This window comes from Salvelinus fontinalis, chromosome 20, assembly GCF_029448725.1.
Source record: "Salvelinus fontinalis isolate EN_2023a chromosome 20, ASM2944872v1, whole genome shotgun sequence".
NCBI classification, from domain to species: Eukaryota; Metazoa; Chordata; class Actinopteri; order Salmoniformes; family Salmonidae; genus Salvelinus; species Salvelinus fontinalis.
In genome coordinates, this window is record NC_074684.1 from 6,887,244 (window position 1) to 6,911,200 (window position 23,957).

At 43.5% G+C, this 23,957-nt stretch overlaps 1 protein-coding gene across 2 annotated transcripts in view; it reads left to right on the plus strand.

Moving 5' to 3' along the window:
- LOC129817206 (bromo adjacent homology domain-containing 1 protein-like) overlaps positions 1 to 23,957 on the plus strand; it is a 73,724-nt gene that overhangs the window by 25,685 nt on the left and 24,082 nt on the right. Inside the window, exons 1-2 of one of the 2 annotated variants that reach the window (XM_055872220.1) lie at positions 15,199 to 15,551; positions 18,463 to 20,292. In XM_055872220.1, coding sequence (XP_055728195.1) covers positions 18,483 to 20,292 — 1,810 coding nt within the window. In that variant the 5' untranslated portion in view covers positions 15,199 to 15,551; positions 18,463 to 18,482. Of the gene's footprint in view, positions 1 to 15,198; positions 15,552 to 18,462; positions 20,293 to 23,957 lie in introns of those variants that run through there. The other variant, XM_055872221.1, reaches the window with a different exon arrangement.

The following is a 23,957-nucleotide window of genomic DNA, read 5'->3' on the forward strand; positions in this document are numbered from 1 at the left end:
TGCAACTGCACATGGGGACAAAGATTGTACTTTTTGGAGAAATGTCCTCTGGTCTGATGAAACAAAAATAGAACTGTTTGGCCATAATGATCATCGTTATGTTTGGAGGAAAAAGGGGGAGGCTTTCAAGCCAAAGATGTCACGTTCGCTGGAATAAATGTCGGACCAAGGGGCAGCGGATGTTGAGTTCTACATTTATTTATTAGAAAGTGAAACTAAGCAAAGACCAAAAACAATAAACTATAAAAACAAATAAACTAATAACGAACCGTGACTACAGAGATGCTACGTGCACTAACTCAAAAACAATATCCCATAAAACACAGATGGAAAAAATGCTACTTAAATATGATCCCCAATTAGAGAAAACGATTACCAACTGCCTCTAATTGGGAATCATAAAAAATCACCAACATAGAAAAACAAACCTAGAACCCCACATAGAAATAATAAACTAGACTAACCCCCCAGTCACGCCCTGACCTACTCTACCATAGAAAATAAGAGCTCTCTATGGTCAGGATGTGACAAAAGAACACCATCCCAACCGTGAAGCACGGGGGTGGCAGCATCATGTTGTGGGGGTGATTTTCTGCAGGAGGGGGACTGGTGCACTTCACAAAATAGATGGCACCATGAGGAAGGACAATTATGTGATTATATTGAAGCAACATCTCAAGACATCAGTCAGGAAGTTAAAGCTTGGTTGCAAATGGGTCTTCAAAATGGACAATGACCTCAAGCATACTTCCAAAGTTGTGGCAAAATGGCTTAAGGACAACACAGTCAAGGTATTAGAGTGGCCATCACAAATCCCTGACCTCAATCATATAGAAAATTTGTGGGCAGAACTGAAAAAGCGTGTGTGAGCAAGGAGGCCTACAAACCTGACTCAGTTACACCAGCTCTGTCAGGAGGAATGGACCAAAATTCATCCAACTTATTGTGGGAAGCTTGTAGTAACCAAAGTGTTAAACAAATTAACATATTTTATATTTGAGATTCTTCAAAGAAGCCACCTTTTGCCTTGATGACAGCTTTGCACACTCTTGGCATTCTCTCAACAGCTTTACCTGGAATGCTTTCCCCACATTTGCTGAGCATGTGTTGGCTGCTTTTCCTTCACTCTGTGGTCCAATTTGTTGGGTTGAGGTCGGGTGATTTGTGGAGGCCAGGTTATCTGATGCAGCACTCCTTCACTCTCCTTCTTGGTCAAATAGCCCTCACACAGCCAGGAGATTTGGCACATTATCCTTTTGAAAGACAATTGATAGTCCCACTAAGTGCAATCAGATGGGATGGCGTATCACTGCAGATTACTGTGGTAGTCATGCTGGTAAAGTGTGCCTTCAATTCTAAATAAATCACACAGTGTCACGAGCAAAGCACCCCCACACCATCACAACTCCTCCTCCATGCTTCACGGTGGGAACCACACATGCGCAGATCATCCGTTCACCTACTCTGCGTCACACAAAGACACGGCGGTTGGAAGCAAAAATCAAAAATTTGGTCTCATCAGACCAACGGACAGATTTCCTCCGGTCTGATGTCCATTGCTCATGTTTCTTGGCCCAAGCACGTCTCTTCTTGGTGTCCTTTTAGTTGTGATTTCTTTGCAGCAATTCGACCATGAAGGCTTGATTCACACAGTCTCATTTGAACAGTTGAACAGTTGATGTTGAGATGTGTCTGAACCTTGTGAAGAATTTATTTGGGATGCAATCTGAGACTGGTAACTCTAATGAACTTAACCTCTGCAGCAGAGAAAACTCTGGGTTTTCCTTTCCTGTGGCTGTCCTCATGAGAGCCAGTTTCATCATAGCGCTTGATGTTTTTTTACGTCTGCACTTTAAGAAATTTAAGAAACTCAAAGTTCTTGAAATTTTCCGGATTGACTGACCTTCCTGTCTTAAAGTAATGATGGACTGCCATTTCTCTTCGCTTATTTGGGTTTTTCTTGCCATAATATGGATTTGGTCTTTTGTCAAATAGGGCTATATTCTGTATGCTACCCCTACCTTGTCACAACACAACTGTTTGGCTCAAATGCATTAAGAAGGGAAAAATATCCACAAATTCACTTTTTAACAAGGCACACCTGTCAATTGAAATGCGATACAGGTGACTACCTCATGAAGCTGGTTGAGAGAATGCAAATAGTTTTCAAAGCTGTAGTCAAGCAAAGGGTGGCTACTTTGAAGAATCTCAAAAATAAAATATTTTTTGATTTGTTTAAGACTTGCTTGGTTACTACATGATTCCATATGTGTTATTTCATAGTTTTGATGTCTTCACTATTATTCTACAATTTAGAAAATAGTAAAAATAAAGAAAAACCCATGAATGAGTAGGTGTCCAAACTTTTGACGTGTGTGTGTGTGTGTATGTAATGTATGTATATATATATATTTTTTACTTAGGTTTATTTAGTAAATATTTTCCTAACTGCTTTGTTGGTTAAATGGCCTATGTGACATCGATATGAGTCATAAACATTTATTCTAGTATCAAAATTTTACTACAAAGTGTTAAAAGGATCATTTTGGTCATAAAGTCAGTCTCGTCTAAAAAGGAGTTTGGAACCTCAGTGAGTAAATGACTAAACTCACAATGAGTAAATGAAGGTTGGGTTAGGATTGCAATTATGTTAACAAATCATGTTCCCTTTTGCCATGCTCCACGTCCAAATCGCCCCATAACCCACTTCGCTTCCCTTCATTGAATGGGGCTCCGTTTCATCGCCCCCAACCAACATGTTCAAAGGATCCTGACTGTTTTAAGACTGAAAAGCCCATGCAATACATGCTTCCAGCAGGATGCACAGCCAACAACTATGGTTTGGATGCCCTGCCGAAAGACCCCATCATCATGCGGAATAGGAGGTTGGAGTACGTTGGTCCCAGTGAGTATACCAGTACCTAGACCAAAGACTGCTGTTCAGTAACCCTTTTGATAGTGATTATCATCGCCAGCTAGCTACCAACTAGATAGCTGGTTAACGTTAGCCTGCCCCAATACAACTCGGATTTGGCTTGGAAACAAGATAATATTTCAATAGAAGGCAAATAATTAGTAGGAAAACCTTTTATGTTTGATGTCGCCAGATTGACTTCAGATGCAGTATAACTTTAGCCAACTAACTAAGATTGAGGGGGACCACTGTATTTTAGCTAGCTAACATTAGCATTGCTAGCTATTTTATTTTTTACAAACTTTGCAAGTAACAGTAAGGACAACGTTGCCATCTCTCTAATAAAGTACATTTGACAACATAATATGGCAACGTTGTTTCCTTCTAATTATTTACTTTAGCAATGTCACTGTATTTCCATGCCAGTCTAAGTTAGTGTAATTTAGATGAAACCGTCACTAGCCACCGAGATGCAACCCATGTCTAGGGCACTTTTTTTTTTATGCAGCTATGGTGGTACTAGCTAACTCATGTCAGACTACAACAGCGTATGAACTAGCAGCAACAAACTCAAACCAACCCAGGGCCATAGCAAAACATGTCACAGTTGGTTGCACAGTGTAGCGGCCTCACCGGCCTGAATTTAATCCAATTAACATATGTAAAGCATAGAATTAGCTTCCAAATGAGATTGTTATTTCTTGAGCTATGTTTATAATTGAGGGATGATGATAATCGTTGACCCTGTTTTTCTGTTAGACAAATTGCACAGTTGGGCGCAAGACTGATCCCCTGGTCATGAATGGATGCCGGTGACCTACCAGAAGGAGCAAAGGTGGGTATCATAACATGTCCAGCAATGTGATTGCAATTTATATTTGTTATGGATACCCATTAACTGCTGCCAAGGCAGCAGATCATTTCCCCAGACCCCAGGAAGACTAAGTCAGTTATACAATATTAAAAACATTACAATACGATTTCACAACACACTGAGTGCCCTCAGGCCCCTACTCTACCACCACATACAGTTGAAGTCAGAAGTTTACATACATACCTTAGCCAAATACATTTAAACTCAGTTTTTCCACAATTCCTGACATTTAATCCTTGTAAAAATTTCCTGTCTTAGGTCAGTTAGGATCACCACTTTATTTTAAGAATGTGAAATGTCAGAATAATAGTAGAGAGAATGATTTATTTCAGCTTTTATTTATTTCATCACAGTCCCAGTGGGTCAGAAGTTTAGATCCACTCAATTAGTATTTGGTAGCATTGCCTTTAAATTGTTTAACTTGGGTCAAACGTTTTGGGTAGCCTTCCACAAGCTTCCCACAATAAGTTGGGTGAATTTTGTCCCATTCCTCCTGACAGAGCTGGTGTAACTGAGTCAGGTTTGTAGGCCTCCTTGCTCGCACACGCTTTTTTAGTTTTGCCCACAAGTTTTCTATTGAGGTCAGGGCTTTGTGATGGCCACTCCAATACCTTGACTTTGTTGTCCTTAAGCCATTTTGCCACAACCTTTGGAAGTATGCTTGGCATCATTGTCCATTTGGAAGACCCATTTGCGACCAAGCTTTAACTTCCTGACTGATGTCTTGAGATGTTGCTTCGATATATCCACATTGTCCTTCCTCATGATGCCTTCTATTTTGTGAAGTGCACCAGTCCCTCCTGCAGCAAAGCACCCCCACAACATGATGCAGCCACCCCCGTGCTTCACGGTTGGGATGGTGTTCTTTGGCTTGCAAGCCTCCCCCTTTTTTCTCCAAACATAATGATGGTCATTATGGCCAAACAGTTCTATTTTTGTCTCATCAGACCAGAGGACATTTCTCCAAAAAGTACGATTTTTGTCCCCATGTGCAGTTGCAAACCCTAGTCTGGCTTTTTTTATGGCGGTTTTGAAGCAGTGTTTTTTTCTTCCTTGCTGAGCAGCCTTTCAGGTTATGTCGATATAGGACTTGTTTTACTGTGGATATAGATACTTTTGTACCTGTTTCCTCCAGCATCTTCACAAGGTCCTTTGCTGCTGTTCTGGGATTGATTTGCACTTTTCGCACCAAAGTACATTCATCTCTAAGCGGTCTCCTGAGCGGTATGACGGCTGCGTGGTCCTGTGGTGGTCCTGTGGTGTTTATACTTGCGTACTATTGTTTGTACAGATGAATGTGGTACTTTCAGGCATTTGGAAATTGCTCCCAAGGATGAACCAGGAGTCATCATGCCAGGTAGTCCTGAGGCATGGTCCTAGGGCTCAGGTCCTCCGAGAGAGAGAAAGAAAGAGTGTAACGGTTGTCAGAAGAAGAGGAGGAGTAGGGATTGGACCAAAGCGCAGCGTGGAATGTGGACATAACGAAGTTTATTAAATTAAAGACGAAAACCGAAAACACTTCAACAAACTACAAAATAACAAAACGACGTAGACAGACCTGAACATGGAACTTACATAAATACACGAAGAACTCACGAACAGGAACAGACTACATACACGAACGACAACGAAACAGTCCCGTATGGTGCAACATACACAGACACAGGAGACAACCACCCACAAACAAACAGTGTGAACAGCCTACCTTTATATGCTTCTCAATCAGAGGAAAACGTCAAACACCTGTCCCTGATTGAGAAACATATAAGGCTAATTACAAACGACCTAAACATAGAAACACAAAACATAGAATGCCCACCCCAACTCACGTCCTGACCAACTAAACACATACAAAAATAACAGAAAACAGGTCAGGAACGTGACAGAATCCCCCCCTCAAGGTGCGAACTCCGGACGCACCACCAACAGTCTAGGGGAGGGTCTGGGTGGGCATCTGTCCACGGTGGCGGCTCAGGCTCTGGGCGTGGTCCCCATCCCACCATAATCACTCCCTGCTTCCGTTTCCCCCCCCCCCCCCCCCCCCAATGACCACCCTCCAAATAACCCCACCTAAATTAAGGGGCATCACCGGGATAAGGAGCAGCACCGGGATAAGGGGCGGCAGCTCCGGACTGAGGGACGGCAGCTCCGGACTGAGGGACGGCAGCTCCGGACTGAGGGACGGCAGCTCCGGACTGAGGGACGGCAGCTCCGGACTGAGGGACGGCAGCTCCGGACTGAGGGACGGCAGCTCCGGACTGAGGGACGGCAGCTCCGGACTGAGGGACGGCAGCTCCGGACTGGATGGCGGATCCTGACTGGCTGGCTCTGGCGGATCCTGACTGGATAACGTGACAGAATTACCCACCAATCTAGGACCAAGCGGCGTGTCAAGCGGCAACAGGACCCACCTACACAGGATTCATGGACATGGGAGGAGATACTGGATGGAAAGGGACCTTGGGCACAACCGCGAGAATATCGCCTCCCTCGTGAAGAGCTGGAGGCAGCTAAAGCCGAGAGGAGGCGATATGAGGAGGCAGCACGGAAGCAAGGCTGGAAGCCCGTGAGTAAAACCCCAAAAATTCTTGGGGGGGCTTAAAGGGAGAGTGGCGAAGTCAGGTAGGAGACCTGCGCCTACTCCCTGTACTTACCGTGGAGAGCGAGAGTATGGGCAGACACCGTGTTACGCAGTAGAGCGCATGGTGTCTCATGTACGCGTGCATAGCCCGGCGCGGTACATTCCAGCTCCACGTATCGGCCGGGCTAGATTGAGCGTTGAGCCGGATGTCATGAAGCCGGCCCAACGCATCTGGCCACCAGTGCGTCTCCTCGGGCCGGCTTACATGGCACCAGCCTTACGCATGGTGTCCCCGGTTCGCCTACATAGCCAGGTGCGGGTTATTCCACCTCCCCGCACTGGTCGGCGACGGGGAGCATACAACCAGGTAAGGTTGGGCAGGCTCAGTGCTCAAGGGAGCCAGTACGCCTGCACGGTCCGGTATTTCCGGCACCACCTCCCCGCCCCAACCCAGTAACACCAGTGCCTACACCACGCACCAGGCTTCCTGTGCGTCTTCAGAGCCCTGTGCCTCCTCCACGCACTAGCTCTATGGTGCGTGTCTCCAGCCCATTACCACCAGTGCCTACACCACGCACCACGCCTCCTGTGCGTCCTGTTGCTGCTCCCCGCACTAGCCCTGAGATGCGCGTCCCCAGCCCGGTACCACCAGTTCCGGCACCACGCACTAGGCCTAATGTGCGTCCCCAGGGTCCAGCATACCCTGTTCCTTCTCCCCGCACTAGCCTGAAGGTGCTTGTCTTTAGCCCGGTACCTCCAGTTCCGGCACCACGCACCAGGCCTACAGTGCGTCTCAGCCGGCCAGAGTCTGCCGTCTGCCCAACGGTGCCTGAACTGCCCGTCTGCCCAACGGCGCCTGAACTGCCCGTCTGCCCAACGGCGCCTGAACTGCCCGCCTGCCCAACGCCATCTGAACTGTCCGTCTGCCAAGCGCCGCATGAACTGCCCGTCTGTACTGAGCCTGCAAAGCCGCCCGTCTGCCATGAGCCGCTAGAGCCGTCCGCCAGACAGGAGCCGCTAGAGCCTTCCGCCAGACAGGAGCCGCCAAAGCCTTCCGCCAGACAGGATCAGCCAGAGCCTTCCGCCAGACAGGATCAGCCAGAAATACTGGAGGCTGAGACAGGAGGGGTCAGGAGACACTGTGGCCCCATCCGATGATACCCCCCGGACAGGGCCAAACAGGAAGGATATAACCCCACCCACTTTGCCAAAGCACAGCCCCCACACCACTAGAAGGATATCTTCAACCACCAACTTACCATCCTGAGACAAGGCCGAGTATAGCCCACAAAGATCTCCGCCACGGCACAGCCCAAGGGGGGGCGCCAACCCAGACAGGAAGATCACGTCAGTGACTCAACCCACTCAAGTGACGCACCCCTCCTAGGGACCGCATGGAAGAGCACCAGTAAGCCAGTGACTCAGCCCCCATAATAGGGTTAGAGGCAGAGAATCCCAGTGGAGAGAGGGGAACCGGCCAGGCAGAGACAGCAAGGGCGGTTCGTTGCTCCAGAGCCTTTTCGTTCACCTTCACACTCCTGGGCCAGACTACACTCAATCATGGGACCTACTGAAGAGATGAGTCTTCAATAAAGACTTAAAGGTTGAGACCAAGTCTGCGTCTCTCACATAGATAGGCAGACCATTCCATAAAAATGTAGATCTAAAGGAGAAAGCCCTGCCTCCAGCTGTTTGCTTAGAAATTCTAGGGACAATAAGGAGGCCTGCGTCTTGTGACCGTAGCGTACGTGTAGGTATGTACGGCAGGACCAAATCGGAAAGATAGGTAGGTGCAAGCCCAAGTAATGCTTTGTAGGTTAGCCGTAAATCCTGAAATCAGTCCTTGCCTTAACAGGAAGCCAGTGTAGGGAGGCTAGCACTGGAGTAATATGATCAATTTTTTGATTCTAGTCAGGATTCTAGCAGCCGTATTTAGCACTAACTGAAGTTTATTTAGTGCTTTATCAGGGTAGCCGGAAAGTAGAGCATTGCAGTAGTCTAACCTAGGAAACTTGTTATGGCTTTACATCCCGTGCATCCCGAACAGTAGTCCAGGTGCGACCAAACTAGAGCCTATAGGACCCGCCTTGTTGATAGTGCTGTTAAGGTAGAGCCGAGCTTTATAAGGGACAGACTTCTCCCCATCTTAGCTACTGTTGTATCAATATGTTTTGACCATGACAGTTTACAATCCAGGGTTACTCCAAGCAGTTTAGTCACCTTTGCTCAATTTCCACATTATTTATTGCAAGATTTAGTTGAGGTTTAGGGTTTAGTGAATGGTTTGTACCAAATGCAATGCTTTTAGTTTCATAAATATTTAGGACTAACTTATTACTTGCCACCCATTCTGAAACTAACTGCTGCTCTTAAGTGTTGCAGTCGCTCATTTCAGTCACTGTAGTAGCTGACGTTTATAGTGGTGTGTCATCCGCATCATAGACAAAATGGCTTTACTTAAAGCCAGTGGCATGTCGTTAGTAAGGATTTAAAAAAGTAAGGGGCCTAGACAGCTGCCCTGGGGAATTCCTGATTATGTTGGAGAGGCTTCCATTAAACAACACCCTCTGTGTTGTTAGACAGGTAACTCTTTATCCAGAATATAGCACGGGATGTAAAGCCATAACACAAGATTTTACAGCAGCAGACTATGATTGATAATGTCAAAAGCTACACTGAAGTCTAACAAAACAGCCCCCACAATATTTTTGTCATCAATTTCTCTCAGCCAATCATCAGTAGTTTGTGTAAGTGCTGTGCTTGTTGAATGTCTTTCCCTATAAGCTTGCTGAAAGTCTGTTGTCTATTTGTTTACTGTAAAATAACATTGTATCTGGTCAAACACAATTTTTTCTAAAACTTTGCGAAGGGTTGGTAACAGGGTTATTGGACAGCTATTTGAGCCAGTAAAGGGGGCTTTACTATTCTTAGTAATGGTTACGCAACCTCCAAAATAATTTATTTCATTGTTCACTTGCTATTTTCACAGCTTGTCAGGCAAGACCTCTGAATAAAAGTGTCATACGACTCAAGTACCCTTGTGACACCTAATCGGTTGTTGCTAGAGTCTCCCTGGACTCCTATGAAAAGGACACGCCATCATGAGGCCTCTGATAGTGATCTGAGTTACTGCCCTGATGACACATACAGCGTCATCAACAATGACAGGTATTGTGTGTTGTGGGAAGTTGTATTAAAAAATACCCGGCTTGACCATTCTTTAGAATAAAATGCTATTTACTACTTGGCTGTGTATTATATCACCCTGTCACAGGCACTCCCAGTCAAAACTACCTCATAAGATTACCTGCTGTAGTTGTTCGAGAGAGGTCCAGTTTGCAGCTGAACATACAGCATAGAGAAGACCAACAAGGGGGCCCTCATCAACATCATGCAGACACCCTCGCTGTGAGCATTCCTATGAATGGAACAATCAGCCACATGTTGGCAAGTATCCGGCCAGCAACCTTCACCTGTCATTGGCAACAGCTTTGAGGCTCTGGGGCTCTGGCAAATAACTCACCTCTTGCCTGCTCACCAACGGTCGTCAATGGGGTGAACAAAATTACGCCGGTTTAGTCTGACCTGTTCAAACTTGAACAAAGTACCTGTTTGTGTGTCAGATATTATCTATCCTAACTGCCATTGGTAATATAGCAGTGATTATGTGGACACTCTTACTGACAGTTGTGGCTGCTTTGTGTGATTTATTGTTGTCACTCCCTTCTTGACCTTCGTGCTGTTGACTGTGCCCAATAATGTTCGTATCATGTTGTTATGTTGTGTTGCTACCATGCTGTGTTGTCATGTGTTGCTGCCTTGCTATGTTGTTGTCTTAGGTCTCTCATTATTTAGTGTTGTGATGTGTGTTTTGTCCTATATTTTATTTATTTATTTATTTTAAATCCCGTGCCCCCGTCCCCACAGGAGGCCTTTTGGTAGGCTGTCATTGTAAAAAATAGTTAAGAACAAATTAACTGACTTGCATCGTTAAATAAAATAAAAAAAGTTGTTGACAGAAACATTTTATGGAGCCAGCACAAGGAGAATTGCAAGATGATGTGATGACTGACAGATGGGCTTGATACTGATGTCTCTGAATGGAGAGAGACTTGGCATTACAGTTTTACTAGACACAACTTTTACTTGTATTGTCTTTTTCTATTATTGAATTGATTGGTATTAGTTAGGAGGGAGGGAGAAACCCTGTGTATTCTGCACCAGGATCAGGGAACTCCTGTGGTATACAGGACACCACACAGGAAGGTATGATCACTCTGACATGTTTGCCAAGGTAGCCCCATTACCAACATACAAAATTCTGATAGGCACAGTTTCCGTATCTACTGGGAATGACAATGAAAGATGAAATGTTAACATTGTTATATTAGCAGAACACTGCTTGTATGGTATTATGTAAAGGGTTGTTTCTTCTACATGAACCTGCTACTACATTTGGAATTTGTCCAAACACTTAGATAATGTAAACTATGTCAGGAATGCTTCTCATACTCTGTAGGCTACTGACCTATTCAAAACTTCCTCTGGCATCTCGCCATGCATCTGCCTGTAGTTATTGAACTCAACCTGCAGGAGGTGTGTTTGTTGTGATTGAGTGGGGGGGAAACGGCTGCAGGCAAGGTTCTGACAGATGGGTGTGTCAAGGTCACACCCAAGAAACACCCACATCAAACCGCACCCCCAAGCCAACCCAACCCATGTTTGGCCTCTGTCATGGCCGGCAGCATTTCTTGAGGAGCAACGCAATTTTTTTTTGGGGGGGGGGGATCAGCAAGTGCAGTTCTTTAAAGAGACCATGCACATTTTTATAAAATAAGCTACTTCTGTTCAAATGTAGTTGATCAGTACGATACAATAATTCCCAAATGGAAGGGAAACAGATTGTAGCTCCGTGAAATCAGACAAAACAAGTTTAATAACTCAATGCATGCACACACCTATTGAATATGCATTCACCTGTATTGTGGATAGGCCTAGGCTACATATTGATTTACTCAGTTTACCAATAGAGATTATTTGAATGGTAAATGATGACCTTTTATGTTAGATTGGTAAAAAAAAAACGTGTAATTGATTCATTCATGCATACATGGCTCTTTGGAAAGAAATTGTACATCAAAAAATGCAAATGTAATGATATTGAACTCAAAAGATGCCCAACGATTGAACAGGGCAGTATCTGAGTTGATCTGTCTGGATGACGTGCCATTCTGTGACTTTGGCTAGTATGCCTTCTTTTTTGTTGCCTTGGTATCAAGGATCGTGATTGCGTTGAGTACTATGGTACTAAACCTGCACTGAAAAATGTTCCTTGGAGAACTCTTGCACGATAAAAAACCTTTGTTGGCTTCATACCCTGAGTTGTTCTGAACAGAATGAGCCTATGTTTTTCTGTGGTGAATCAAATTTGCCGCAGCACACACGCACCTGAATGCACGCATGACTCCTTTCTATGCGCACCCAAATGACGATCTGTTTCTCTGACTTGCATTGTGAAAGCCTGACACTTTAATATCGTATTGTATAATTTAGCTAGTCATGTTGGCAATAGGACAAGCTTTCAAATGATGCCCTCCTGACCCAGATTGTGGTTTATAATGGACCTTCTTTGGATTGCGTAAACAACAGTAAATGTGTGATGGCGGGGATGCAGGGCTGTGTTCCAACCAAAACTACAAGTGTGCTTGCTCTAGTTCCTCAAAGGCACAGCTAGGAGAGATCAACTATGAAAGTATTTTTATTATTATTTTTTACTCTTCTCTGAGTCATAAAAATGCATTGAAATTACTTAGGAGCTGTGCACCCTTTGGAGAGGTGTGTGGCCACTTGGAGACACCAGTTAGTCCTCTCACTCAAAGCCTTGTCATTTTTTTGACTTATGTTGCACCTACCCCACATTTTCCAGGAATATTCTTATCATGTTACTTAATGTGTTGAGTTTTTTCAGATTTCGTTATCAACCAAATGCGGCGAAAAGTACAGTAAATGTAAAATGCACATAAAATCAACTGTGTAAATTTGGATTCTTGTGTCAGGTGAACTGTTGCGGCCCCACCTTTTGGTCGGATCATTTTTCCATAATCTCCAAACGGTTCCCTTTCAATTGCTCCCATGCATATACTTTTCATATTTCTTCTGTAAGAAACATTTCAATTTAGCCCTATCCATATAGGCCAGTTCCGTGTAAAGGGTTAAGAGTGTGGTATACAAGGTTAGAATTCAGGTGTATCAATATGTATAATGTATTTATTTATCATTTATAAATTAGCTATGACATAGCACAGCTTTTCTCAAAATTAAATGGTTTTGACCATTTGGAAGTTTTTACAGGGTGATCTTTTCTTCTCTGGCTTCTGCCACGCAGTGTGCCTCGCAAAAGTGATTGCTGTCCTCCTTGTGAAATTATCAACCTTACCCTATATATCTAAAGAATTACCATATACACTGATCGTTTAAAGCAAAACTACGAAATGTATTGCTGATGGTGAACTTGAACAATCCAAATAAATTCTATTGTAATCCCCATTCAGCAGGTATAGTCTATAGTCAGATGAGTTCTCCCGTAGCTTACTTTTATTTCGGTAAAACACATTTGTAACAGGGCTTAGATAACAATAACCTAGCAATTTACATAGGTTGTCAATCGCCTAATAAAGAGTAATATCATGGAAGCCATTTTAGCGTTTGAATGCTGAAAGGTCCAGGAAACTGAGCACAGTGCATAGTTTGACTACGCTACTGATATTGCACTGGGTTGTTCGGCATGCAAAATTAGTTGTAGATCAGTGACTTGTCAATACAATTACATGCAGTTCGACACTGAAGGAGAGGACGCATCAGTTGTCACAAAATACGAGTTTTTTTCGGAAGGTAGAGTGAATGTAACATGAGCAAAAAAAAAAAAGTGAACCGGTGATTCGTAACTTTTGAATATATTTTCTGACCGACGCATGCTACATTTGGATCGATTTGAGGTCCGAGGACCGATGCGCTTTAATCTTAAACATTTGAATCTGGGACTGATGCGGTGAATCGTTAGGCCTATATCCCTAAGAAAAACGATAATCCACTTAGCCTATCTGAAGTGCACTGCTCTTTTCAGGAGTTGACTACTGCTTGTACCCTCAGTCATAGAGGCCTGCATAATGATGTCATAAATTAAATATTGAAAACTGTCAGTCATGATTAGCTGTGTCAACTGCTTATTAACTTGTTATTACGAAACACTTGCACGTTCATCCTCCACTGTATGGTTGCTGTGTCATACAGTGAAAAGTTGAACCTATAGAGGTTACAAATGTCTTAAATGGATTGTCTGAGATGGCGCTGACGGTCGTCCCGACATTTCTTGATTTCTAGTTTATTTTATTTTTTGAATATATATGTACTTGTTTGACATTTTACAGCATTGTTAGACGCTAGAGTAACATATATCCTAAGAATTTTGCTGCACCCCCTATAACATCTGCTAGACTGTGTACACAGACAATATATTTGATTTTACATTATTCAAGGAGTGAAGATGGCTCTGTCTATTGGCAAACCAGAGGAAATGTCAGTTGTCTTAGCGGAATGCTTCAAGTCGTCTGATATTGTCCCTTAACGTCCTGTTCAGTTTGCAGCCCAGGTCCATTTCCTCAACCAAATGTATGACTGAAATGTTGAACTTGTAGGGACATATATTCATCTAGATATTTAAAAAAAGATTACCTTGGGTTCAATGGGGATATTCTGGAAACATAGGCAACATCAGAAATAGCGACGGTTGGTCAGACGTCTTGGCCATGAAATCACAAATGTTCACCTTCATGCAAGGCGTGGGGGTGGTAAAACAGTATAGGGTCCATCTGAATAGTCTACAACAGCTTCCTCTCCTTGTCTTCTCTCCTTCATTTCGATAGTCTAAAGGAGCTTCCTCAGCTCCTTCATTTGCGCAGATCTGAAAACACATAACAAAGAAAAGCAACGGTGGATACCCTGAGGATTTTATTTAAGCTGTCCAGTTCATATCTGTGCAGTTGAAGGAAATGAGACAAGGAGAGGAATGAAGCCACTCAGGACTATTGAGAATCGCTGCCTAAGCATTATTGTAATCACCTGACACCTGCACAAAACCAAAACCCCGAGTGTGCTCAGTGTTTGGATCTTTATAATTTGTTGTCATAATTTGCCGGTTATCACACGTGGCGTGGAGGCCCGCATATTATTGTTGTGCTGGATTATGCTAATTCCTCTGCAACAGGACTGGGCCGTGTGTGCTTTTAGGCATAATAAAGCAAAAGATCATGTAATAAAGCAATAAATACAAATAAAACAGACTAAACAGGCCTATTAGGGGTAATGCACATGAAGCAGCCTATATGCCTGGCCAATAGGGCCAATCATTTGGACCCTAGCCTATAAAGTGTTGGATTTTTTTGTAATAGACTGACTGAAATTAGAATTCTTTCCATATCCAATTACAACTTTTGGAGCGCAAAAATATATATTAGGCTAATAACATTATGATAACACTAAATACATTAGGCTAATGACATTATGTACTGTGACCTGAAAATAATGGTCATTTTATTCAACCACAGGGAATGGGAATGAACTGTAATTGTTCAAGCACAGGGAATGGGAATGAACTGGTGTTGTTTCCCCGCATGCTTTACATTCTTGTGTGTACATTACAATGTTGTTGTGATATCTGTACACACCAGGCGATGTGTGAAAACACGGATTGTGGGTTTACTGGATGTGGTCTGGGTTGGGTCTGGTCACGACATAATGACAGGGTGAGGCTGGCGTTGAGGGGGGCAACATCGCTCCATAGCCCGTGCATTAATCGAGTTGAACCAAGTAATTCGAGCCACTTCGCAAGGGGACGCAAATTCTACAAATATTTTGGTTTTATTCTTCAAATAAACAGCCTGGCGTTTTCGCCATTGGAAGACTGGATGTCAGCGAGGCTTGTCTGCATAGCAAATGGTTAAGATTAAGTTTTCTGCAAATCGGTGAAGCCGAACCAGGAAGAGCAAAGCACATCGCTCAGGCAGCCACCGTCCTCTCGCTTTCTCTCTACTACCCTGCTCTCCCCCAGTACGGAGATCAGTTCAGCCATCACACCAGTTCCATAACTATTTCGACGCATCTCCAGGCACAGTATGACGGAGTGTGTAAGTTAATATCTCTAAATATTTCTTCCGTAACGGTTTTCGAGTGCCGAGTGTTGAAGTTGCGTTCCGAGCCCGTCCAAAAAGGAGTGTAGAACCTATTTTCGCTTCTGCCTTGCAGAATCGATAGCTGTAGCTTGCTAGCATACGATATCCATGGGTTTCATACTAAATAGTGTTAGAAAATCTAATTATTTCGATATTATTTTCATAAATGGCATGGAATATGTGTTTGTGGCGGTCTTATTTTGGCCGCGATGTGTGTTCGGGTCGCCCATAGCCCCATAGATAAAGCAGTTACTTCGGATGGCAGGCTACTCACAGACTTCAAGCGAGCGAGGCGCAGCCTGTCTACTGTATGTCGGCCCCGATGTCCTCAAGTAGGCTATCGGACGTTTGGTATGTTTGATCAAGTTAAATGGCTTACCAGGGCGAAGCTCAGGTGTTACATTTAGTGTTTGAATCGATTTAGATGGACTGTAGACTACCTGAAGACCATTTAACGACAAAACAAGCCGAAGCCTCGTGTTTTATATTTTTAATTCGGGCATAGAAAGTGTTCAAAATAGCCCCCGCATCAGTTCAAAACACCTTACCCTGTACGGGGGTATTTTGGGCAAGTTGTTGGTCCCTCATTGCCCCCATATTTCACACAGTGTTAAGGTGTAATTACATAGGTTAATACCTGGTCATTGAAATAATAGTGTTTATTTGCATTTGTCTAAACGTGGAGTAGCTTGCACAGAGACATGGTAGGCAAGATACAGTAGCTAGATACGTTTATTAGGTGTCTGTGTTAATAGCCTGTAGACTAGGCTACACAGGACATGGTTGTTTTGTAACTTGTTTGCCGAATGAAGCCAGTGGGCTCTACATTCATGTAACAATTACGTGATACAAACATTATGTCATGTTGTCTAATTGGTTTCTGCTGATTTAGAATGATTGCTGTATGTAGAATGTTTGCTGAAATATACTGAACAAAAATATAAACACAACATACAACAATTTCAAAGATTTTGCTGAGTTACAGTTCATAGAAGGAAATCGGTCAATTAAAATAAATTCATTAGGCCCTAATCTATGGATTTCACGTGACTGGGCAGGGGAGCAGCCATGGGTGGGCCTGGGAGGGCATAGGCCCACCCGCTTGGGTCCCAAGTCCACCCTCTGGGGAGCCAGGCCCAGGTAATCAGGATACGTTTTTTCCACACAAAAGGTTGTGAGGCCGGTTGTATGTACTGCCAAATTCTCTAAAACGACGTTGGAGGCGGCTTATGCTCGAGAAATGAACATTAAATGATCAGCTCTGTTAATGATTCCTGCCGTCAGCATGCAAATTGCACACTCCCTCAAAACTTTAGACATCTGTGACATTTTGTTGTGTGACAAAACTTCACATTTTAGATTGGCCTTTTATCGTCCACAGCACAACTCGCGCCTGTGTAATGATCATGCTGTTTAATCAGCTTCTTGATATGCCACACCTGTCAGGTGGATGGATTATCTTGGCAAAAGAGAAATGCTCACTAACAGGGAGGTTAACAAATTTGTGCACAAAATTTGAGAGAAAGAAGCATTTTGTGCATACGGAACATTTCTGGGAACTTTTATTTCAGCTCATGAAAAATTGGACCAACAGTTAACATGTTGCGTTTCATTTTTTTGTTCAGTATAGAATGTCTGATGGATTAGAATGTCTGATAAATGAGATTGTCTGTTTAGAATGCCAAAAGGTGTCAGAACATTGTCCCTGTGCAGATGGAATTCCTGACCTCTCACATGATCTCATAAGGAAGGAATCCTGTTTTGACTATTTTGCATCTGTTTTGATTGCGTTGGCATGCACTTCAGCTTTTCAGCATTCCTTTTTTTGTTCCTTATTTTTTATTGTTTAGCACAGGGGATTGACATCTGGCGGCCTGCGGATCAATGAAATAGATAACGGCAATATTTATTAGCACCTCTCTATTTTCCATGATTTATTGAAAAAATTATACATGTGAGTGTATAGGGTATTTCATTTTATTGTTCATAATGTGGACATAATGAGTAGCTTTTTTCAGCTTTAATACAAAATCCCAAACATGTAGGGCATCGCCAACAACCATCAATAGGCCTACTTTTGGATGTTGAGAATCATATCTCTTGTAATGGCTGTTTTTGGATTCTTCATAAGGCACATTCGTCACTTTTAGAGTGTTTTTCTGTGACAAAAAAAATAATCCTGATTCTACCAAACTATTGATTAAGACATATGTTTGACTTTGAATTAAGGTAGGTAGGTATCCCTAAGGGATACGATGGTAGACTGGATTTTAGGCACGTTTGAATGCACAGCTCTCTCTCTCCGGGGATTTTTGTTTGTTGTGAATATGGATAAGATGTTATGCGGTATTCTGTGGTATGCGGCTCCTGTTGGCCTGGTTTTACTTCGGACCCTAAGCTCTTTCCCTAGGGGCCCCTACCACTTCAATGTTTACGGAACTGTAAGAAATGGATAGGAGAGTATGAGTAAGCAGTATAATGATGTTCCATCTAGTCCTCCAAGACTCTTTGCTCCATAAGTGGAGCTTCTATAGTGTTTTCATCTGTCCAGTCTTTTCAGATGGGTAGAACGGTTAGGATAAGGGACTAGAGATCAAAATTGTATTAGTGAAACCTGAAGGGGTATGTACGTATATACGTGGAAGGGATTAGGCGATAGGCTAGGGATTGAAAAGGTACTAGGGTTTTATTCACTGTAGCAAAACAAAAACTATGAAAAATAAGAAAAGAAAGAAGTGTTTCTTATTGGACAACTTCAGGTAATCCCTCCCTGTTTCAGTCCGTTTTCTTCCGCTTGGTGGCTAATGAATACGACCCACGATCCTGTTTATAGGAGTGACACTGACCATTTGCCTCTCCTCCCCAGGCCCAGTGGTGCAGCATGTGATGATCCACGCTCGGAACGAAGGTCCCCTCAGCCAGAGCCGCAGCACAGGGAGGCGGGAACACTGCCCCCATAGGCCACATGGTGAGACCATGGGTGGGGCCTGGCTTGAGCGCACGCTGCGATTCGGCAGGACCTTGAAGAAGCGTAGGACCAAGCGAGGAAGGGGAGGGGTTAAAGAGATGAGGGAGAAGACGCCGGAACAGAATAGGAGGCGGGGCAGGAAATCATATCCCTTACGAGGAAGGGGAGGGTCTTCGGAGGAAGAGGGACTTAGCTGTCACGTTTTACTCACCCGGTTGGAGGAGGACATCCGGGAGCAGGAGGACACCAATGAGAGGGGGAATGATTTGCCTACCCAACCGCCGGTTAAGCCTGAATCCCGGATCAAGAAACTGGTAAAAGGAAAAGGCAAAGCCAAGGGGAAACTCCTGGCGAAGAAGATGATTCCCAAAATGATATCCAAAACCACCAGTGATGTGCAGGAGTCGCCGTTTCCAGAGCCGCGTAAGCGACGGCTAGCTTCTATCAACGCTGAGGCGGTGAACAGTCTACTGTTGGAGAGACCCAACGAGACCAGGTCGGCTGGCAAACAGGCCAGGAGACAGCAGGAGGAGCCCTCCAGCGGTGAGTCAACCCTGGGGACAGATCCAGCTAGGGGCGGGGTGGCCGGAGGTCCTAAAGCTCAAAGAGCCAGCAACAGCAAGGCCTCCATATTGCACAAGCCTGAACTGTGCCGACGCTCCAAAAAGGCCAAGAAAGTCTCCAAGAAACTGACCAAACCAGATAGAGGAGAGAAGAAAGAGACTGCGATGATGACTCTACATATGTTACACACCCCTGCTCCTCGACGGCTAGCCGGACTCAACGCTGCCGCGCTGCTAAAGTTAACGAGCACCTCCGCAACTAGCAAACAGCGAGTGAAACCAACATCGACTACGACGACCGACTGCAAGACCACGAGTGCCGCATCAGTTGATGTGAAGCAGAAGCAACCGCGACTGAATCTTAAACAGTGTGGCCGCCAGCCTAAGCAGAAACAACCGCGACTGAATCTTCTACAGTGTGGCCGCCAGCCTAAGCAGAAGCTAAGGAAGTTGATTCCAGAACAGGGAGGCTGTTCAGCCTGCAAGAAGTCCAACTTTGAGGCAAAAGTGGAGTGGGAGACTGGAGGTTGCACCCACCGGCTAACTAAACCAGGCTACCAGTCGCGCAGCATTCTAGCCTACCCGCTGAAGCCTGTCGTCAAAGAGGAGCAGGTTGAGGCAGAGCTGAGCCCGTACTACTGCTGCCCCCCAGAGGGCTCTGTGGAGTACTGCCACCGCCTAGCATTGTTCCTGGGTCAGAAGGCCTATGCTGACTCAGAAGAACAACCTTTAAACTCTGCAATGACCCCTATGAAGCGGGAGTGCCTGGTGACATCGCCGTCCGTGGCCCACCCCCACTCCCACGCAGCCCTGACCCTCAGCCCCCACCCCTGCCTCTGCACCGCCGACCCCGCTTGCTTCTCCAGCTACTACGTCCACATCGCACACCCCGGAGCTCCGTCGACCACCCTCAGCTCGCGACCTCTGAACTTTGGCCACTCGACAATGTGTCCCGGCAGGGTGTCTGGGTCCAAGCTGCTGGTTCCTCCGGCGTCCCATGCCTCGACACTGGCCCACCCTGCTTTCTGTGGCTCAGTGGGCTCTCCCTACTACAGCAAGGCCTGCCGTGTCAGCGGCTACACCTACAGAGCCATGCAGCCGGTCAACAGCAGGGGGTGCACTTTCTCCACAGGCTGCTCCGAGTTTACACATGGCATCAAGAGAGGTAAGAGGACGACATTGGGACTGTATGCCTACTGACTAGGCCCTATATGCTGATATAAATGTTTCAGCAAAGACCAGCCTTCGTTGTGTTTTCGCCGGTGACCAGCCTTTGTTGTGCTTTCGCTGGGGCCCAGCATTCATTGTGTTTTTGCTGGGGACCAGCCTTTGCTGTGTTTTCGCTATTGATCAGCCTTCGTTGTGTTTTTGCTGGGGACCAGTAAATTAGCATATTTGGGGAGTGTGGTCTAATCAGGGTTTCTGTTAGTAAAATGTGGTGGTGGACAACGTGACCGGGAAGATTTTAATTTACCGGCCATTTGAGAAATTTACCGAACCCTTATGTTACCCATTAGGGCACCCACCCACGGTTCTCAGAATGAAAGAAATCAGATTTCGATTATGGCAATTCATCTTAACAGAACATGAAACTCCTGTAATGAAGCAGCCAATAAAACGTCATTTTCAAACATTTGCCAAAATGTTAAACAGTGCACCTGATGAGAGCGGTTCCATATGTAACAGATATTAAAATATCAGTTAGAAACGTAGAATGAGATGCAACAACTAGGATGGGTTGCTAATATGACTAAGATTGTCTTTGTTTATGGACAGCAAAAGAAAGTTGATATAAAAACCAATAGAACAGGAGAGTGGCATATAAGGAAGTATTTCATAGTCGGCCCGGCGAATATGCTAGGGAAGTAAATTGAAATAAATACATTCACTATACAGAAATAAATCAAATAAAGCATGACTTAGCTACAGAGGAATTGAGAACCATTAGATTTTTTTTATAGCTGCGGATTGTTTCAAATTACAAGCTTGTAGACCTATGCCTATTTGGGAAGCTCGCAATTTTGGCAGAGCAATTGGCATCAATGCCTTTCTTAAAATCAATACACAGAAGTATATATTTTTTGTTGCGAACTGTGTTTCTTCCTTCAAAGACCAAAATGAATTTGCCAGAATTTTACTTAATTATGACATAACATTGAAGGTTGTGCAATGTAACAGCAATATTTAGACTTAGGGTTGCCAGCCGTTCGACAAAATACGGAATGGTTTCGTATTTCACTGAAAGAATAAACATTTTGTTTTCGAAATGATTGTTTCCGGATTTTACCATATGAATGACCAAAGGCTCGTATTTCTGTGTGTTTATTATAATTACGTCTATGATTTGATATCTGATAGAGCAGTCTGACTGAGCAGTGGTAGGCAGCAGCAGGCTCGTAAGCATTCATTCAAACAGCACTTTACTGTGTTTGTGAGCAGCTCTTAGCAATGCTTGAAGCACAGCACTGTTTATGACTTCAAGCCTATCAACTACCGAGATTAGGCAGGCAATACTAAAGTGCCTGTAAGAACATCCAATAGTCAAAGGTATATGAAATACAAAATTGTATAGAGAGAAATAGTCGACGCGTCATAATTCCTATAATAACTACAACCTAAAGCTTCTTAACTGGGTATATTGAAGAACTGGGAAAATTGAACCACCAGCTTCCATATGTTTTCATGTTCTGAGCAAGGAACTTAAACGTTAGCTTTTTTACATGGCACATATTGCAATTTTACTTCTCCAACACTGTGTTTTTACATTATTTAAACCAAACTGAACATGTTTCATTATTTATTTGAGACAAAATAGATTTAATTTATGTATTATATTAAGTTAAAATAAAAGGGTTCGTTGTTCATTCAGTATTGTTGTAATTGTCATTATTACAAATATATATAAAAATCGTCCGATTAATCGGCATCAGCTTTTTTTGGTCCACCAATAATCGGTATCGGCGTTGAAAAATCATAATCGATCGACCTCTAATCAAGACATATAGAAAGGGAGGCAGCCATTTTTTATTTTATGAATGTGAAATGTCAGAATAATAGTAGAGAGAATGTTTTATTTCAGCTTTTATTTCTTTCATCACATTCCCAGTGGGTAAGAAGTTTACATACACTCAATTAGTATTTGGTTCCATTGCCTTTAAATTGTTTAACTTGGGTCAAACGTTTCGGGTAGCCTTCCACAAGCTTCCCACAATAAGCTGGGTGAATTTTGTCCCATTCCTCCTGACAGAGCTGGTGTAACTGAGTCAGGTTTGTAGGCCTCCTTGCTCTCACACGCTTTTTCAATTCTGCCCACAACGTTTTTATGGGATTGAGGTCAGGGCTTTGTGATGGCCACTCCAATACCTTGACTTTGTTGTCCTTAAGGCATTTTGCCACAACTTTGGAAGTATGCTTGGGGTCATTGTCCATTTGGAAGACTCATTTGCGACCAAGCTTTAACCTCTAACGAGCCTCTACCCCGGATCCGGGAGCACCCCCCCCCCCCCCCCCCCCCACACTGATTAGCATCGCTAGCATAGCGTCACAATTAAATAGTAGCATCTAAATATCATTAAATCACAAGTCCAAGACACCTAATGAAAGATACAGATCCTGTGAATAAAGCCACCATTTCAGATTTTTAAAATGTTTTACAGGGAAGACAAAATATGTAAATCTATTAGCTAACCACGTTAGCAAAAGACACCACTTTTCTAACTCCATCGGTTTCTTACTCCATCAGGTGCTATCACCAATTCGGCTAAACTAAGATATTGATAGCCACTAACCAAGAAAAAAACTCATCAGATGACAGTCTGATAACATATTTATGGTATAGGATAGGTTTTGTTAGAAAAATGTGCATATTTCAGGTAGATTTCATAGTTTACAATTGCACCCACCGTCACAAATGGACTAGAATAAATAAATAGAGCAACGTGTATTACCTAATTACTAATCTTCAAACATTTCGTAAAAATACACAGCATACACTAATCGAAAGACACAGATCCTGTGAATACAGACAATATTTCAGATTTTCTAAGTGTCTTACAGCGAAAACACAATAAATCGTTATATTAGCATACCACATGTTCAAACATTACCAGAGCATAGATTCTAGCCAAAGAGAGCGATAACGTCAACATTGCCAAAATATATAAATTTTTTCACTAACCTTCTCAGAATTCTTCCGATGACACTCCTGTAACATCATATTACACAATCCATATAGAGTTTGATCGAAAATGTGCATATTTAGCGGCACAAATTGTGCTTACACAATGGAAATACTGTCCAACTACTCAAGCAATCTGCCCGGCAGCATCATGATAATACAACTATTTTTATCTAAAACTATTCATAAACTTGACTAAAAAAATACAGGTTGGCCATGAAATGAAAGATGCATTAGTTATTAATGCAACCGCTAAGTTAGATTTTTTAAATTAACGTTACTAGACATACAGTGTGCGTTACAGACAGACTAGTGCCGCAATAACGGCGTCACTATTTACCGTTATTGAGTTTACATTTTTCCACATAAAAATGGAATAACATCATAAATAGCTCTTACTTTTCGACGAGCTTCCATCGGAATCTTGGCCAAGTGGTACTTTTGTCCAAAAGAATCGTTGCTTGGTTGTAAAACGTTGCATTCAACTTCTGATATAGCAGCTAACTATAGCTAACAATTGCTAACATTAGCTAACGTGTCCAAATCCTCATTACGCAATACTGAGGAAATTCCGAAAAATAGCAATATACTCGCATAATCTGATATAACTCGGTTTCAAATAGCTTCGTTATGATGTTTCTAACACCTATATC